At 35.9% G+C, this 16,795-nt stretch overlaps 1 protein-coding gene and 1 long non-coding RNA gene across 3 annotated transcripts in view; one reads left to right on the top strand and one right to left on the bottom strand.

The window, feature by feature from the left end:
* The first annotated feature begins 338 nt into the window (after positions 1-338).
* LOC107697448 (seizure protein 6-like) overlaps positions 339-16,795 on the top strand; it is a 42,896-nt gene continuing 26,439 nt past the window's right edge. Inside the window, exon 1 of one of the 2 annotated variants that reach the window (XM_016498240.1) lies at positions 339-739. In XM_016498240.1, the coding sequence (XP_016353726.1) occupies positions 655-739 (85 nt within the window). In that variant the 5' untranslated portion in view covers positions 339-654. The remainder of the gene's footprint in view (positions 740-16,795) is intronic. The other variant, XM_016498239.1, reaches the window with a different exon arrangement.
* LOC107697451 (uncharacterized) overlaps positions 6,548-16,795 on the bottom strand; it is an 18,563-nt gene continuing 8,315 nt past the window's right edge. Inside the window, exon 4 of the long non-coding RNA XR_001635191.1 lies at positions 6,548-6,656. This is a non-coding gene — a long non-coding RNA (uncharacterized LOC107697451). The remainder of the gene's footprint in view (positions 6,657-16,795) is intronic.

The raw sequence follows: 16,795 nt of genomic DNA, 5'->3' as shown, positions 1-16,795 counted from the left end.
AACTATTCCTTCAAACCCCAGTTAAAATGTTTGAATGTCATCACATTAGATAACAAAATATCAAATCAAGTAGCATCTGCAAATAAATCATTTTCTAAGTTAGAACTAACTTCACCATTTGTGCTAATATATTTAAAGAACCTATGAAATCAAAATGGGAAATTTAAAACCCAACAAAGTTTTTCTTCAAAACATTGCTATTATTTTAACCAACTTAGACCACTCACTCACTGTCCCTCCCCCAACCAACCCCAGGGTTACGTTTATATTAGAACTTGTTCTCATTACATTAAGACGATAATCATGTATCTGATGTAATTCTCTTCTGCCTCTCCGCGCACAAAAGCAGCTGCTCTAAATAAGCCCAACGCTACTGGATGAACGCCAGGCTGCTGTCCAAAGTGTCCAGACGCGCTGAGGTTGGCTGGAGCTGTCCGCGGTGCTGAACCTCCACCGCGCAATCCGCTTATAACAGCCCGTGAGTCGAGCTCTCTCTGCGTTACTGCCGGAGTTCTGCGCGATTCACCGGGAAAAACGCGAATAGCTCATATGCTTACAAGACCTTACGGACGTTTTATTTGACGTTCGAGTGATTCTCACTGCATTGTTTAACACAAGGACAAATTGTAGTGTTTTCCGAGGAGTCTTTTCAGTATGTGCGTACGGATCGAGCTCCAAAAGAACTGGCTCTTTCTGCTGCTCATTCTGACTCTTTCAGTGATTTACACGCATTGTCAAGGTGAGTATTTTTAAGTACTTAAATCTACTAATGCTGCTGTATGTGATGGGCACAATGACTAACTGGGATTGTACTGTCTGGGGCTTTACTGGTAAAGGATTTCTTCACACACGCACACATGCCATTTACGTACAATAACAAATTACAAATATATTGAGACAGTTTAGGATATAGAGGTTTGTTGTTGATGTGTTGTACTTTAACAGAAATATCGCAGGACTGCATGAAGCCATCATGCATAAACTTCATCTGTAGAGTGTTGTGAGAAAGTAAAGGGCCGTTCACATTGACGCAATATTGCGTTAAAAAACAGACGCAGAGCTACAAAAATTACAAAAACCGTTTTCAAATTTAAACTACTAGCTTGAAACGGCGTTCATGGCGCTAAGAGACACAACGTCAAGTGTTTCTGTCTTGCAAACAATAAGTTGAACCCCATTTTTGTACAAGTTATACGTTTCAACAACCTCAAAAGTCAAGTCTGTCTTGGCAGCACTTTTTTTTTTAACACAAATAGACGTTTTGGCGAAACTAAAATCGCGTTAGTCTGGTGGTAACCACAGAAACAATACGCTTGATGCGATCGACGGTAGTAATTATCGGACGGAATGTTAACAAAAAAACAACGATAACTTATATTATCACATATACAATAAATATATTAAAAAGTATTTTAGATAACTGACGCCCGTAGCTAACAATTTACGTTGCTCGAGAGAGACGAACCGTATCATACTGCGCCTCGAAAATGAGATATTTTATCGAATCGGTAGCCTCAATTTGACCATTTCACGAGTCAAATATCGGCAAAGTGTTACAACGGACAGAGTGATTGTGCTGTGAGTCTCTGCAGCACAAGATAATGAGATTAATCCTGAAGATCAGATTACCCCCGTCCCGAACTGAGCTGTTTATGAAACTAGCAGAGTTGTGTTGTTTTTACGAGTTTAATAACTCAGCTTATTCGGGTCAATTTAACAGCAGTGCATTGTTTCGGTTTATTTAATTTAGTGACAGCATGTTTGGCGTCCATGTTGTGTTGGGATAATGAGATGCAGCCCTCCTGTACTATCCTGTGGGCTCATGTTTGCTTTATAAGTACAAATTCTGCAGATTTTCTGGGCTTATTTTAATGAGACAGCTGAAATTGCACAAATGAACTTTAACATTAATAAAATATGCACCCTTTTAAATAAGAAATTTTAATTTATGCAAGCTTTTAAAACTGACTGAATGCCAGCAGAGATAGTGATAAACATATAAGGTGGTTGATAACGTAGTCTAATAACTAAAGAAGCTTGATGCGATCGACGGTAGTAATTATCGGACGGAATGTTAACAAAAAAACAACGATAACTTATATTATCACATATACAATAAATATATTAAAAAGTATTTTAGATAACTGACGCCCGTAGCTAACAATTTACGTTGCTCGAGAGAGACGAACCGTATCATACTGCGCCTCGAAAATGAGATATTTTATCGAATCGGTAGCCTCAATTTGACCATTTCACGAGTCAAATATCGGCAAAGTGTTACAACGGACAGAGTGATTGTGCTGTGAGTCTCTGCAGCACAAGATAATGAGATTAATCCTGAAGATCAGATTACCCCCGTCCCGAACTGAGCTGTTTATGAAACTAGCAGAGTTGTGTTGTTTTTACGAGTTTAATAACTCAGCTTATTCGGGTCAATTTGATAGAAAAATATCTTTCTAGTGCTGCTTTGCTCACTGTTGTAAAGATCCGTACACTATACTGTCAAAAAGACATTTCTAAAGAAACTGATGCTTCTAAAAATGGCCTAAAACTTCCAGTGATATTTGTGTATCCCTCTGACTTGCAGGCATGCGCATTAGTGTTTTTCACTCATAGGACGTTTTTGTGTTTATTAATCTTGGTAAATCTTGTTGCACATTTTGGTATTAATCACATTCATTTGGCTATCAGCAAGAACAATGAGCTATTACTAAATGGTGCATGTTTTTCTGCATTGCATATTATACTGTACCAGATTCCTCCATCTGTGGTTGTTTTTTAATGTAATGTTTCCAAATTACAAAATGAGGTTTTATTATATTTAAAAGTGCATTTTAGGTGTTACATAGAGTTAATGTCACTGTATTATGCCTTATTGAGCTCTGAATTAGAGTTTTATAAGAAGTATTTGAGAGTGAAAGAGACTTTTAGGCAGCCGGAGGGAAATTTCTTTCTATTTCATGCAGAAGTATGTGAAGTAATTTTGAAGTGTGCGCTAGGTCTTTCCAAAGGTCTATTTCTGAATTCATTTCGCTGTAGCTTTCTTATCAGATCCTTTCATAATTCTGTGCAAGATTCATCCTCTCATATTCTGGCTGTTCAAAAACAGAAGCATGAAAACAGTCTGATGGTTTCAATTTCTGCCTTTCATACCTCTGATTTCAGGGGAGGGTTAGAAAATGTTCAACACCTGTTTTTTGGATTGTCGGTGATTAGCTTGATCAAGGGCTATTCAGAAGCTGTTAGTTGACAATTAGTCTGGCGCTTTGTCAGTTTATGGCTTGTAAATGAGAGTCATTATGGCGGAATGCTCTCTAATATCCTCATGCTGTCTGAACTCTGCAGGTAGGGCCAAGATGCTAACCATCCCTTCGCTGTCTCTCACAGAAAATCGAAAGATCAGGGTGTTTTGGGCTCTTCTAAGTGAACCTTTTCTCTGATGATGGTTTATGAACTTGCATTTGTTTCTAGTTTACACAGAAAAGAGAGAGGATCCAGAGGGGTAAATATACCAGTCAAACCATGATCCTTGGTTCAGAATCGTAGCTGATATTATTTCCAGTTCATTCATCAAATAGAAATGGGAGGTTAAAGGAATAGTGCATCCAAAAATGAAAATCTGCTTCGAATTAACTCACCCTCAGGTCATCAAAGATATAAATGATTACTTGTGGATTACTACACTCTAAAAAATGATTTCAGCACAAGAATCAGCACTATTTTGGTTAAAAGGGATAACAGAGAACGGTTGAATACACTTGAATTAAAATGTTACATTTAAATGTTAAATTTTGTTTCTAAAATGCTTGTTAAATGAGTTTAAATGTAATATTGTAAACTATGCTACATTGTTGTCCATTGGTGTTCTTGCTTATTAATAAATGTTCATCTTTTGATTATTGCTGTTGGCTCTAGAAATTCTGGGTAACCCAGCAATGGTTGTTTTTAACCCAGCATTTTTTAGAGTGTGGGATGTTTTTATCAACTGTTTGAACTCTCATTCTGATGGCACCCATTCACTGCAGAAGGTCCATTGGTGAGCATTTTCACCAAATCTGTTCTGAAAGAAACTCAGTAAATATTCAGTAAATTTTCATTTCTGGGTGAACTATACCTTCAAGTTGGTTGCATTGCATTGTGGCCTACAGCTTTGACACAAAAGCAGTAGTAAGCTTGTCCGAGATGGCCTTTTCTTCTAAAGAAAGACAGCAGAATATAGAAGACAGACAGCATAATACGTTTGAAACCATTTATTGCAGCTTTTTATCTGTGTGCTATCATGTAAAGCCCTTAAAGTCTGCCACACACATTTCCTTTTGTGTCAAAATGGCATTTAAAACACTTTTTAATTGGCACGCTGTGAAGGTTCATGTATTGATTTCAGGTGTTTTCATTTCAGCCTAAAGGGTGGCCAACATTGACTTCCTGGGCATCAATACCCACTGATCCTATTGAAAGCGCAAGGCTGAGGCTCTTTATATGCCAGGCACCTGCAGCCACACAACCATAAAATTGGTATATTTAAGAGGCAGATTAAAAGTTGATATTCTGACTTTTAAAATGCCACAAATTCACTGGCCTCCTAATCCCCCTCTTGTTATGTGTGACATTTCATTATTTGGTATCCTGATGGTTTCCTCGGCCTCTGATTCAGAATGCGCAGAGCAGGGTACGTCTTAACATGTACTGACGCTAAATAAGGATTTGTTTTTTTATGAAGGTTAAAAATTGTGTTCTGATTTCACTCTCTGCATTTTTAAATGCTTGTTTTTAATTTAATTTTTTATTTGAAGAAATGACAATGATCTCTATGAAGTTGTTTTAAAGAGTACTCTAATGGAATCTAACTAAAAGAGAAAAAACAAGCTTATTTACCAATGAAAAGCAGCTGTGCTCTCTGATCAGTTGGCGTAATTCCCATGTGTCATAAAATTGTGTGAGAGAGTGGTGGCCAGTGCTGTGCCTTCCATTGTCACCCCATAGTATGTTAGAGGAAATATCCAATATTCTCATATCAAACATTTCATCAACCCTTGATTGACAGTTACAACTACAACAAACCTATGCTTTTTTTGGCTTCTAAATGTGTATGAATCATGAGCAATATCAGAACTGTTTTTATTGAATCTATCAGGCAGTTTTTTTTTTTAATAAAGTTATAAATAATAATTTTATAGCTTTATAAGATTTTTAAAACCACATTTTAAAAATATTTTAAATATTTCTGTATATATTATATTAATATTTTTTTTAAATTTTTTTTTAATTTTTGCCCTAAGCTTTGGTTAATGTCTGACCATGAATAGAGTAGTAAAACAAATACACACCTTTCTGATGTGCAAGTGAAAGGAGGAAACCAAAATAAAAATTATAACTGCACACTACAAACTTTGAATAATAAATCATGTTTAAGGGCGTGTGCAGTTATTTTTTTCTTCATTTAATGTCTGACCATGGTCACGAGTCAGATGGTCAGATGATTATCCGAGACTTATGAACATAATTTAAGTGATTTGAACATTGAAGAAGACATCTCTTGAGTTTGTTTTTATTTAAATGCATTGCATTTAATTGATATTTGCTTTTAACATGAGCATGTTGTGATTATTGCTGAGAGTTTGTTAAAATTGTAAGTGCATATCTATGCTGTAATATTCTGTATATGAATTATCAAGGTTACACAACTGCTCTTTAAATAAAGTGACAGGGAATTGGTGTCTGCAGATTCCTTGAGCTCATTTGTCAAATAAGAGGCTCTGTGTTTTGGCAGGGTCAGAGCAGAGGATACTGGTCTCTCAAAGGCTCCAGGACAAACTAACTTTTCCTGGCGTCCTTCCACTACAGCTTTTTGATGCCACTGTATTTGAAACGGATGCTGCGATCGATGCCCAAAGCATTTGAATTCTGCATCAGCAGCTATCTGTCATGCTGTAATAAATGCACTGTTGATATTCTTCAGTTTGATACTTTTCTCTATGCGTTAGTCCTTTAGAGGCACAGATAACTGATTGCTTTTTTGGTTATCATTTTAAGTGCCTCAAACTTGAATTACTTTCAGATCTGATGGCATGAAGCTTGCAAATGCATTAAAAATCAAAGACTAGATCTTCTGAAGTGTTGTTCTAGCAGCCTGGGAATATGTAAACAGTATGTTATATGTTTATCAGTTGGACTGATAAAAACCAATGCACCCTGACTGCTGGAGATTGCTTAAGCTAGCTAATCAGGGCAGAGCTTACCGTTTTGAGAAAACTGAGACTTCCAGTCCCTTTATTCTACTGATAAAGTGACTGACTTTTCCTGGCCTCTTTAATTGGTTCAACACTCCCTTTGGCTCTGAAAGTTCTGACACTAAATACAATAAAAGAGGGGGCCATCTGAGATGTTAAGATATTTCTGTGTTAAGAGTAATTACGCCCATTTAATTGCAGTAATTAGTCCAGTTAATGAGGAACTTGGCTAAAGCAGTGTGTGAGTCAGACATAGCTGCTGTTTGTGAGGTTGTTTAGGTGTTGTGCTGTTTACATTTGATTTGATTTGACAGGGTGACGAACCCGCGGTTGGACTTTAGAGCTCTTCTGTCGCTACGTGAGATGCATCTCTGATCTGCCATGCCAACAGAGCTGTCCCCCTCATCTGAAACAGAGATGAAAAACCTCCATGTGTACAAACACATCCACACTATTTAACCAAAAATTAATTTGCAAACAGGCTGTCAATGCTTGGTGTTATACGACAAAACATTATACATGAAAGATACAATCTCTCTTCCATGGTGAGTTTTGGACATGATTTTTAAGCAATTGGGACCCAGCAGAATTTTTGGAAATGTATAGCATTTATTAGCATATGAATGTAAAAAAAAAATATATATATATATTATATTATAATTAATGACCTGAATATATTTGTCATATATTTCTTATGCTCTTGACACTATAATAACTTAAAAATATATTTATTTTATTTTATTCTTAATATATCATTTTTATTTTTTAATCATTCATATTTTATTGTCAGATCAGATGTCAGAACTATATCATTATAAAGAAAATGTAAAGACATTGTTGGCAAATTTTTACAACATTTTTAATGAACAAATCAGGCAAATGTCCTCTGTAACACAAATATAATTTAAAAAGTTTTTTTTAGATGCATGCTTAGCAGTAGCAGTGTATATATTTAATTTGTTCAGTCTAAATTAGTGTTTTTCAGATCTTTGAAATCTCATCTTAACATCTAAACATACATAAACATTTCTGAATGCTAACAGATAGCTGCTGAAATGTGATGTCACACAGACAGGCATCTGAGATCGGCTCGATTTGAGAAAGGGGAAAACATTTAACCAGATTACAAAAAAAACACTGGGTGGATTTTTAACATTATAGGGTGGTTGTGTACACACACTGCCAACACACATTTCAGTTCAAACAACTTGTAAAAGTGCATGTAGCATCCTATGACCCCTTTAAAAAATTATACAAATTTAAAAAAGAAATTGCTTAAAAACTATTTAAAATCCATTAAGAAGAAATAAGAAAAGAGAACAATACATAAATAAAAGTGCAATCTAAAGTCAAGTCAAGTACAATACTGGTTGTGTCAAAGCAGCTTTACAGAGTCAAACAGGAAAATAGTTTGTCAATAATGCAAGAAGACAATAACAAAGAGTCATTTTTCCAGCTAAAGTCAGTTCATTGATTATTCAGTCGTCATCCAGTTCAGCTCTCTTCCAATAGTGTTTGTGCAATAAAGAAAGTATCTTAAACTAAAGTAACTAAAACTGAAATTCTTAAAAACATTTTTGTTAATTGAAATTTTGTTAACTGAAATATAATTTATTTTAATATTTATTAAAATATTATATATCATATTCAACTCAATTAAAATTAGAAATGTTGCCTTGGCAACTAACTAAAATATGATTTATTAGAAGCACTGAAATTACTAACTGGAAAAAAAATGATATAAGAAAGTAAATTGAACCTAAATAGTAATATTTTAAAAGAACAAAAACTAATAAAATTACAAAAGCACATAACAAAATTACTAAACACTACAATTAAAACCGAAAATATAAAAATAAAAGCTAAGCAAAATATTAATATGCAGTTCACTAGGTTGTGAAACATTTTAGTGCAAATAGCCTCCTTGTGCATTTGTTTTTCAGAGGAGATCCAGATCTCCTGCCTTGAATCTTACACATAAAGGCCAAAGAAACTTGCTTGCTTCTGTTCTTCATGGTACTCATGAGCTGAACAAGTGTTTTTCATGCTTGAAAGCATCTTTATTTCACTCGAGTCCATCTGACCTTGGAAACAAAGTGTTCTCGATTTTCCAAGTTCAGGGATTGTGAAATGTATTTTATGAACAGTGCATGCAGGTCAAGTCTAGACATTCTCAGAGATGTTTAGAGGTTTAGATGTTTGTGAAACAATCCTTGGTGTTAAGAAGTCAGTTTCGCTGCTCTGTTGCCCAGCGTCAGTGTATTTTTACAGGTCGAGCCGAGCAACATCTCTCACCCTGTTACAGTACATATTCATACACTTTAAAACAATCCTCTGTGTTGACCCAGACGGACAGCCCGGGAAAAACCTGTATATTCATTACTCATCATTCATTGCATAAATTGATAATATCCAGTGGGACGTATCTAAAAGTTGTTTCCATGGTAATTTGCTGGAGAAGCGGCACCCATATAAACTGTGCAAAACTTGAGAAGTTAACAAGACACAAGGGGAATACATTCTACACCATTAGCACACGCCTTTTTCTCTCTTCCTTTCTTTCTGTCAATCCATGACTTGCTGTCTCAGGCGTTTCTCGTAAAATTCCATAGGATAAATAAATGAAATTGTGTGCATATACAGTATGTATATAAAAAATTATATGGATTACTCCGATAATTTGGTTTAAATGTTTGAATAAATTCATACTGCATTTTCAGATTTTTGATGCAGGATGTTTTTAGACATGCTACATTTTTTTCAAGATTATTTGATTAATAGAAAGTTCAAATGAACAGCATTTATTTTAAATATAAATCTTTTGTTACATAAATATCTCTACTTTTAAATCTTTACTTTGGATCAATTTAATGCTGCCTTGCAAAATAAAAGTATTACTTTTTTTAACTCGCTCTAGACTTTTGAATTGTACTGTATTACGGTTTCCAAGATCATAAATCACACAATATCGAATACGCATATCAAGCAGCACAACTATTTTCAACATTGATAATAATAAGAAAATGTTTTCTAACATTTCTAATGGATCATGTGACACTGAAGGCTGGAGTAATGGCTGCTGAAAAATCAGCTTTGCCATCGCAGGAATAAATTACATTTTAAAATATGTTACAACAGAAAACAATTCAGTTATTTTACGTTGTAATAATATTTCAAAATATTTATGTTTTACTGCAACCTTCAATGCAGCCTTCATGAGCATTAAAGGAACTTATTTTAAAAATATTAAAAATCGTAATTATTCCAAACCTTTGACCGGCAGTGTAATTAAGTATGAAATATAATTATGTACATATGTAGGCTTGTATTTATGTAAGGATATTAACTTCAGACATTATCCTTCTTGATTTTATGGTCTGGGTTGACGGGTGGATATTGAGCAAAGGCTTCTGGGAGACTTCGGAGCTCATCACAGAGCATCTAATCAGCCCCCTTCTCTCTCTCTAAGTTTTTAGCAACCTTGACCTTTCCTCTGCAATAAAACCTGCCTGTCAATCACAGATGTCTATCAGGACTGTCGTCTCAGAAGAGAGAAGCAGACAAAATAAGAGAGCAGAATATCAAGATTTTCTTCTCACATTGTATTTCAAAATGAAAATCCCAGCTGATTAGGAGTTCAGAACTACTGTGCACATGCATCTGACCTCACTCATATACTTGCATATTAATTTACTCCAAGAGATTAAAAAAATGTAAGCAGAAATAAAAAGGCATATGCAAGCGCATAGATAAACCAGTGTCTGTTTACTTTACCTCTGTTTGTTAGCTTTATGCCTTGTGATGTTTTCTCTTCCCTTCCATGGCTTTATTTGTTTCTGACAAGCTGTCCTTTCCTCACAGGCCTTTGTTCTTTCAAATAGCATGAATTATGCTTTCTCTCTCTCTCTCCTGTCACTCTGATCAAGTGTTTTCTGAAGAGTTTGGTGCAGAATGAAAGTGTCTTAGTGAGGCTGCCTATGAGATTTGAGTATTTGCACATGCGTGTGTTTTAGAAAGATAAATAAAGTTCTTGTGTAGCTGCGTAGCTCTTTTTCCCTCTTGTACAGAGAAAATCTAGAATTACCTAGAATTAATTTTACATTTTAGATTAAAGAAACAGAAGAATTTTCCTTTTTTTATGCTATAGGTGAGCTGTTATTTATAATATTACAGGCTATTCAACTCTTTCCTGCAATTCTGTAAACCTGCAGTCTTCAATACGAATTTGCAAGTCAGAGATGCCAAACTTGAACTTGATATCACAACGAAATTCGCACAAGCTTGCGTTTCCAGTCTTCCGAATGGATTATGTCTTAATTACATATTTCAAATGAGTACAAAAATCTAACAAATGTTTATTCTTTGGCTCGAATCACCTTAAAAGCTAATACAATCTAATATAACGTTTATAATATGTAACCTTTTCTATAGTGCAGAATGATAGTAGTGATTATCTAAATATGTTTTGTTTTATTACCCACAATGCTTTGTTTAAATCTCACTGCACAGATTGCACTGTAAAGGAATGGGAGAAAGTGACACTTTTAAGCATAGGAAAACAAAGAGAGAGAACGGTAAATAGGAAGAGAGAGATACAAAAAAGGAGAGGTGAATAACAAATCAAACCCTTACTTAGAAAGCGCAGACTATTTCTGATCTTATAACAATGTTCCTCTGGATTTACAGCATGCTTCAGGAGACGGATGGCCAAATAAGATCATTATTATTTCCTTGGGCATGTTCTCTCCCTCCTTCTGTGCAAACTGTCATGGGATAACCTCCTGAAAAATTGGCCTCACTAAACCTACAGGAGTCTAGAGCTGTTTGAAAACACTAGAGCTTTTCAATCCCGGTGCATTTCCCTTTGATATCGAACATGTATAGCGATGCTGTATTAATCATAGAACTGGATTTGAACGGATATGACGCTAAATTCAAACTCAGCTTAGATGAAATCCAGAGACAGCAGGGATACCTCAGAACGCAGGAAAGGGTTTTGTTGTTTATCTCTTTGATGAAATCAGTTGTTCTTCTTCAGTAAGCCCCAGAAGTTTATTGTCTGTAGCTGTGTTCCGATTCTCATGGTCCCTATGCAGTGTTCACTGCTCCCTACACACTGAGCAGGGGATATTTGTAGAACTTCACTTCACTTGCCAGAATTTGTTCATTTGGAATGCCCTGCAATGTCTTCAAACACTTAAGATGACACAATAAAACAAGATAAATATAATATTACCATTCTATCATACTGTATATATGTAAAACAAATTTAAAAAAATATATAATAATTTTATATGTACAGTATGCACATTCCCTGTCTATCTTATTTCACTTTTCCTTTGACTGATGGCTGTCATTCATCTTATGACGTAATGACTGTGCAGGCAGCAGTATCAGTAAGATGATGTTAATAAACTCATAATGCAACAGCCTTTATTTTGAGGTCCACCAAGCGGCTCAATTTTTAACAGGTTTCATCAGGACAGAAATACAGTGACCTCTCCTCCATGTGGGTGGAAAGCTGTCTGAACGTCCACACTTTAATATATTCCACAAGCTGCCAACAATTAAATCATGCGCTTTCAGGTATAAAAGCACTTTTTCCACGTGGCTAAGCTGTGTGTCAGAGAAGAGCTGCTAATGTATGAGCTCAGTAAATGATAGGCTACATGCTGTTCACTAACACCTACACAACTACGCTTTATTTTGTTTGGCGTTGAGCGTGAGTCAACTTTTGCTTTCTCTTCCTGCTGCCCAAAAGTGGTTTATTATAAAATGTAAACTTGTAAAAAAAAAGTGTGTATACACACACACACACACACACACATTATACTGCCTTTATTTTTTTAAAAGTGAAAAAATGTGAAAACACAGTATATGCAACATTGGATGTTTTAAACAGTATTTTAATACACTGTAACATATCTCATTAAATTGCATGCTTAACAGAGCAAGTTATATTTATTTAACTTGCTGAATTAAGCATGCAATTTAGGCCCTGTTTACACTAGTGCGTTTTTGTTTTAAAACGGCGTTTTAAAATGAAAATGTTCCTCGTCTACACTTGCGCTTTCTCTGCGTTTCAGAAACTATCTTCGTCCACGCTACACAACTGAAAACAGATGTCACATGACCATTCATGCAGGTACAACAATGAGCATGATGTTATAACGCATGTCACATGACCATTCATGCAGGTACAATAATGAGCATGATGTTATTGTTTACACGGTCGTCAAGGATACGCAGAGCGAATGTTGGCAGCCACGCCATTGTTTTCAAAAGTCTCCGTTTTGGTCCGGATACACTGAAACGCAACCCCGGAGTTTTCAAACTAAAACGGGGTCTGCAGCGTTTTTGAAAGTCTCCGTTTTCGAGGTTCGAAAATGCTGGAGTAGTGTAAACGACAGGCATAACCGTAGCAAAAGTTATAAAACGAAAACGCACTAGTGTAAACGTAGCCTTAATGAGACATGACAGTGTAGCATCTCATTAAATAAATAAATAAATGTATACAATTTTGTGTAGAAATGTCTTAACTTTTGGAAGTCTGATCAAATGTGTGAAAAATCTTAAAAAGCGCCGTTGATATTACTCCCAATTGAAAATGAAAGGTCAAGTTGACTGCATTGCATTGTGGAACAGGGTTTGGTTTGTCCCTGTCCAAAATTGAACTTGTGCTATTGATTTGGTTTTGTCAATTCAGTGGTTTGTTCTCATCTGTAAGGAACCATTTCGAAACTCAGGGTCACGGTGTCCATTCTGGGAGCTAGACAATCACAAACACTCTCTATCTTTTTAAGAACCGAGAGCTTCATCCATCAGTGTCAGCTCTAATATTGTGGTTCGTACTGATGTCTGTTGGGCAGGTAGGACCTTTGTTTTGGCCGTTTATGTTTTTTGACATGTTGACTTGCAGCACTCTGCACTCTGACACCTGCCTGCCAAAGCGAATAAAAGCAATTTCAGACTATTTAAATACCTCAGCACTCTCTACGTCTCCCTGCGGGATTCTCACAGGCTGGAAAAAAAAACATGCTGGATATGTGAAAGACTTAGCTTGACTTTAGGCTGCCTGCCTGACTGACATGTAAAGTGACCAACCACACTTTTTTTATTTGCTTTTACATGCCGTTTAGGGGAGGAGTTATCTGAAATAGACTATAATGCATGTGTCAGCTTGAGTATAAGGAAAGTTCAACATTATATGGGCTATATTGTGCCCTTAAAGGTGGTATTTATTTGCAGAAGTGCACTGGGATTAGTCTTTCCATGTCACAGTCTATAAAAACACGGTTGAATTGCCTCTTTTAGAGATTAATGACTGTCTACAGCTTCAGGTTTAATCTGACTGGAAGGTTTGACATTGTGTGGCTTTGCGAAGCAGCTGTTTATTGCCACTGGAATGATCTGATCACACTTCTATTACAGAAAGTGTCATCTTGATAAATGGGATTCACTCTGGAGTGACATATGCTCTATGTGTTCTTAATAGGAGAGAGATTGTGAGGTCAGTGCTTGATTTACAGCTGTTTTAAGGCTTTAGATCTGTTTATTGTTTATTGGAAAGAGATTATGGGATGAAAGGAGGATGTGTTTGTGAGCAGTTTGTGAGCCTCTAAACAATGTGAGGAAAGAATCCAGTTTATGCACCCAGATGTATTGTGTGATTTATGGTCTTGGAGAAACAAGAGCACGTAGCATTTTAATTGCAGTCAGCAGCAGATGTGTTTGTAAACAAAAGATTGAGTTGCTTTAATGTCACAGAATATTTGCTAATTTTTGAATATTTGCTAGCTTTTTAATTCTGGAAACAAAACCAGCTAATCTGATAAAGTTAAGCTAATAAAATGTACAGTGTTTATTAAAGGGATCATATGATGTTGCTAAAAATAACATTATTTTGTGTATTTGGTGCAAGGAAATGTGTTTATGCGGAGGCCGGAGGCCTAGAGTGAGCAGAGGCCAGCTTGAGTGAGCGGCGACCGGTGGGCTTGAGAACGGCGCGGTGGGCTTGCAGCAACCACATGTGACGACCCCGGGCTGGACTCGGCTTTGTCCACGGCGAAAGCCGATCCGGCGATCCACAGCGCGAAGTTGATGTATTCCCTCAGCGGCCAGCACGGATCAGCTCTAGGCATGACGAAGCAGATATCGTCCTCTTTTGGAAGGCCAAACAAAGTAGTTTCGCTTTCACAACGAAACACACAGCGTCTCCACGACATGGCGGCGGCGGCAACAACAATACTACAGCGAGAATAAACGTTACGCCTTCTTTCTTTGCGTGAACATTTGGGCGGCGTTATGCAAATCTTCCCACATCGTGACGTAGACATGTGGGGGCGTGTTTAAACGAGGCGTTTTAGGAGGACTTGGACAAGTCTTCATTTTTATAAAGAATATCTCTTTAGATTTGAGACTTTAGTCTTTGCAACTCTACAGATCTTCTTTATGCACCAAGAGCTTGTAACACTCCAAAGAGAAAGGAAAAATTTAAATCGCATCATATGACCCCTTTAAATATAGATGTACTTATTATTCAATAATATTGATGAGCGTACGTTTTTTTTATGTTAAATTTTTAGGCCTATCCAATGCCTTCTTTATATTTATATATATTTTACATAATGTGGCCACAATAAAAATATAATCTTTAATATAAAATATCAGTGAAATATTATGTATGTGTTCTTTGCAAAACGTTTAGTCAGATTTTGCTATTTTACTATAACTTATTTACTATTACATTATTTATTAATATTTTGAATTTACTTAATTTTAATTTGAGTAATTTTGCTGTTTTTGTTTAATGTTTTTACATATTTTTTGTATTATTTCAGTTTTATTTAATTTATAAGCATATACAGTATATTTTATTATACCGTTTTTTAAGATTTTCTTTTTTTGAGCTTTATTTCAATTAACAAATGTATTTATTTATTTATTTTTATTTATTTATTTTATTTTTAATAGTTTTAGTTTGTTTTAGTTACCGTTAATGATCACAACACTGGTCATATAATTCACAATTATATTTTGAAAGGCTGTCAATGACATTAATGCTTTTTGCTGACAGATGTTGTAGTAAAAATGTCTACCAGCATAGGCTGACTAGTTCATGCTACTCTGCTGAAATAAAGCTGGCTAAATCCAGTCTTAGCTGGTTTAAGCTGGTCTCCCAGCTTGGCCAAGCTAGTTATCAGCTAGTTGGACTCCCAAATGTGTATTTTCAATTCAGTTATTTATCAGTATTAACGGCACGCAAACAGCATATTTGTTTCTTTCCTTATTGCTGGTTTAATGGACCAATTATAGCAATTTGTGAAGACTGGATAAAGATTAAAACGTAAAGTATACAAAGCAATAAGACAAAGAAACATCCAGAGATTTGAATGCACCCAATGCAGGTTTCAGCTTTCTGACCTTTTATTAACATTTTCGCACCAACAAAACAATTACAATCCACAATTGATGATCTTCATTCTGCCTTCCACCAGTGTTCACTGGCACCATACTACGGGCTGATCCAATAATAAAACAGAGCCATAGCTCCCGCTGAGAGTTTAACTGTGTGCTGGTCTCCAAATCTCTGATCCCTTTTTCGTCTGCCATTTACAGTCTGTGTCAGTGATGTTCTTTTTATCTCTTACTGTCTTCACTGTGTCGCCAGTCTACATCCTGTTAGAACACACTGTCATATAGTTCCCTAATTAGGGAGTAAAAACACACTCGAGATCTCATGCTGTTTGAATGCAGAAACAATAGCAGGTCTCAGAGGTCTCTGCTCTTCTGAGGTTCACAGTCTTCTTACAGCTTTATTTTGAAGCCATTCATGAGATGTATAGGACTATGAAGGCAAAATAAACCTTGATGATTGTCTCTGGTTGTCACAAAACACTTTAAAAGGGGTAGTTAGGCTAAAAATTAAAACCTGTCATTTACTTACCCTCAGTGTTGTTCCAAATCCATATGATTTTCTGTCTTCATGCAGAATATTGAAAGGAGGACTTTGAGATTTGAGAGCTAGGGTGGAAAATCTGAAAAATCATGAGTTGGGAGCGACATGAGGGTGAAGAAAGGATGACAGAAGTTTCATTTTTAGGCGAACTGTCCTTTTAAGACTGATTTAGCAAAACTGCACAATTATAGGGACTTGTGTGTTAGCATAAGAGAGTCTATACATTTGCAGCTGACTTTTCCTCAAGCCAGACAGTATTAAAGTTGCAGTGGAGAGCTGCTGTAATCCTATAGGAATGATTATAAAGAGACAGATCAGCGCTTCCCTCACACGTCTCAATAATGGAAGCACTTCCTGACAGATAAAACACAACTCCAGATGTTGTTTTCAGCACAGCTATATCACACGAGCAGGAAAACAAAAGAATTTCCTTCACACCTCAGTGAAATTTTACAAATATCAAATATCAGAGAGATGCCAACATGTGCAGTAGTGGTGGAAATGTTCAATAGCTTTTTTGTAGTCACTGACTTAAAAAGTGTGAAAAATAAATAAATATATATATATATGATCAAAGAAGGCTGTGAAAATAAATCTGCATTGTTAA

Source organism: Sinocyclocheilus anshuiensis, unplaced genomic scaffold (genome assembly GCF_001515605.1).
Source record: "Sinocyclocheilus anshuiensis isolate Anshui unplaced genomic scaffold, SAMN03320099.WGS_v1.1 scaffold939, whole genome shotgun sequence".
In the NCBI taxonomy this organism is placed as follows: domain Eukaryota; kingdom Metazoa; phylum Chordata; class Actinopteri; order Cypriniformes; family Cyprinidae; genus Sinocyclocheilus; species Sinocyclocheilus anshuiensis.
The sequence above is the reverse complement of the archived record's forward strand: the minus strand, read 5'-3'. Positions and strand labels throughout refer to the sequence as shown.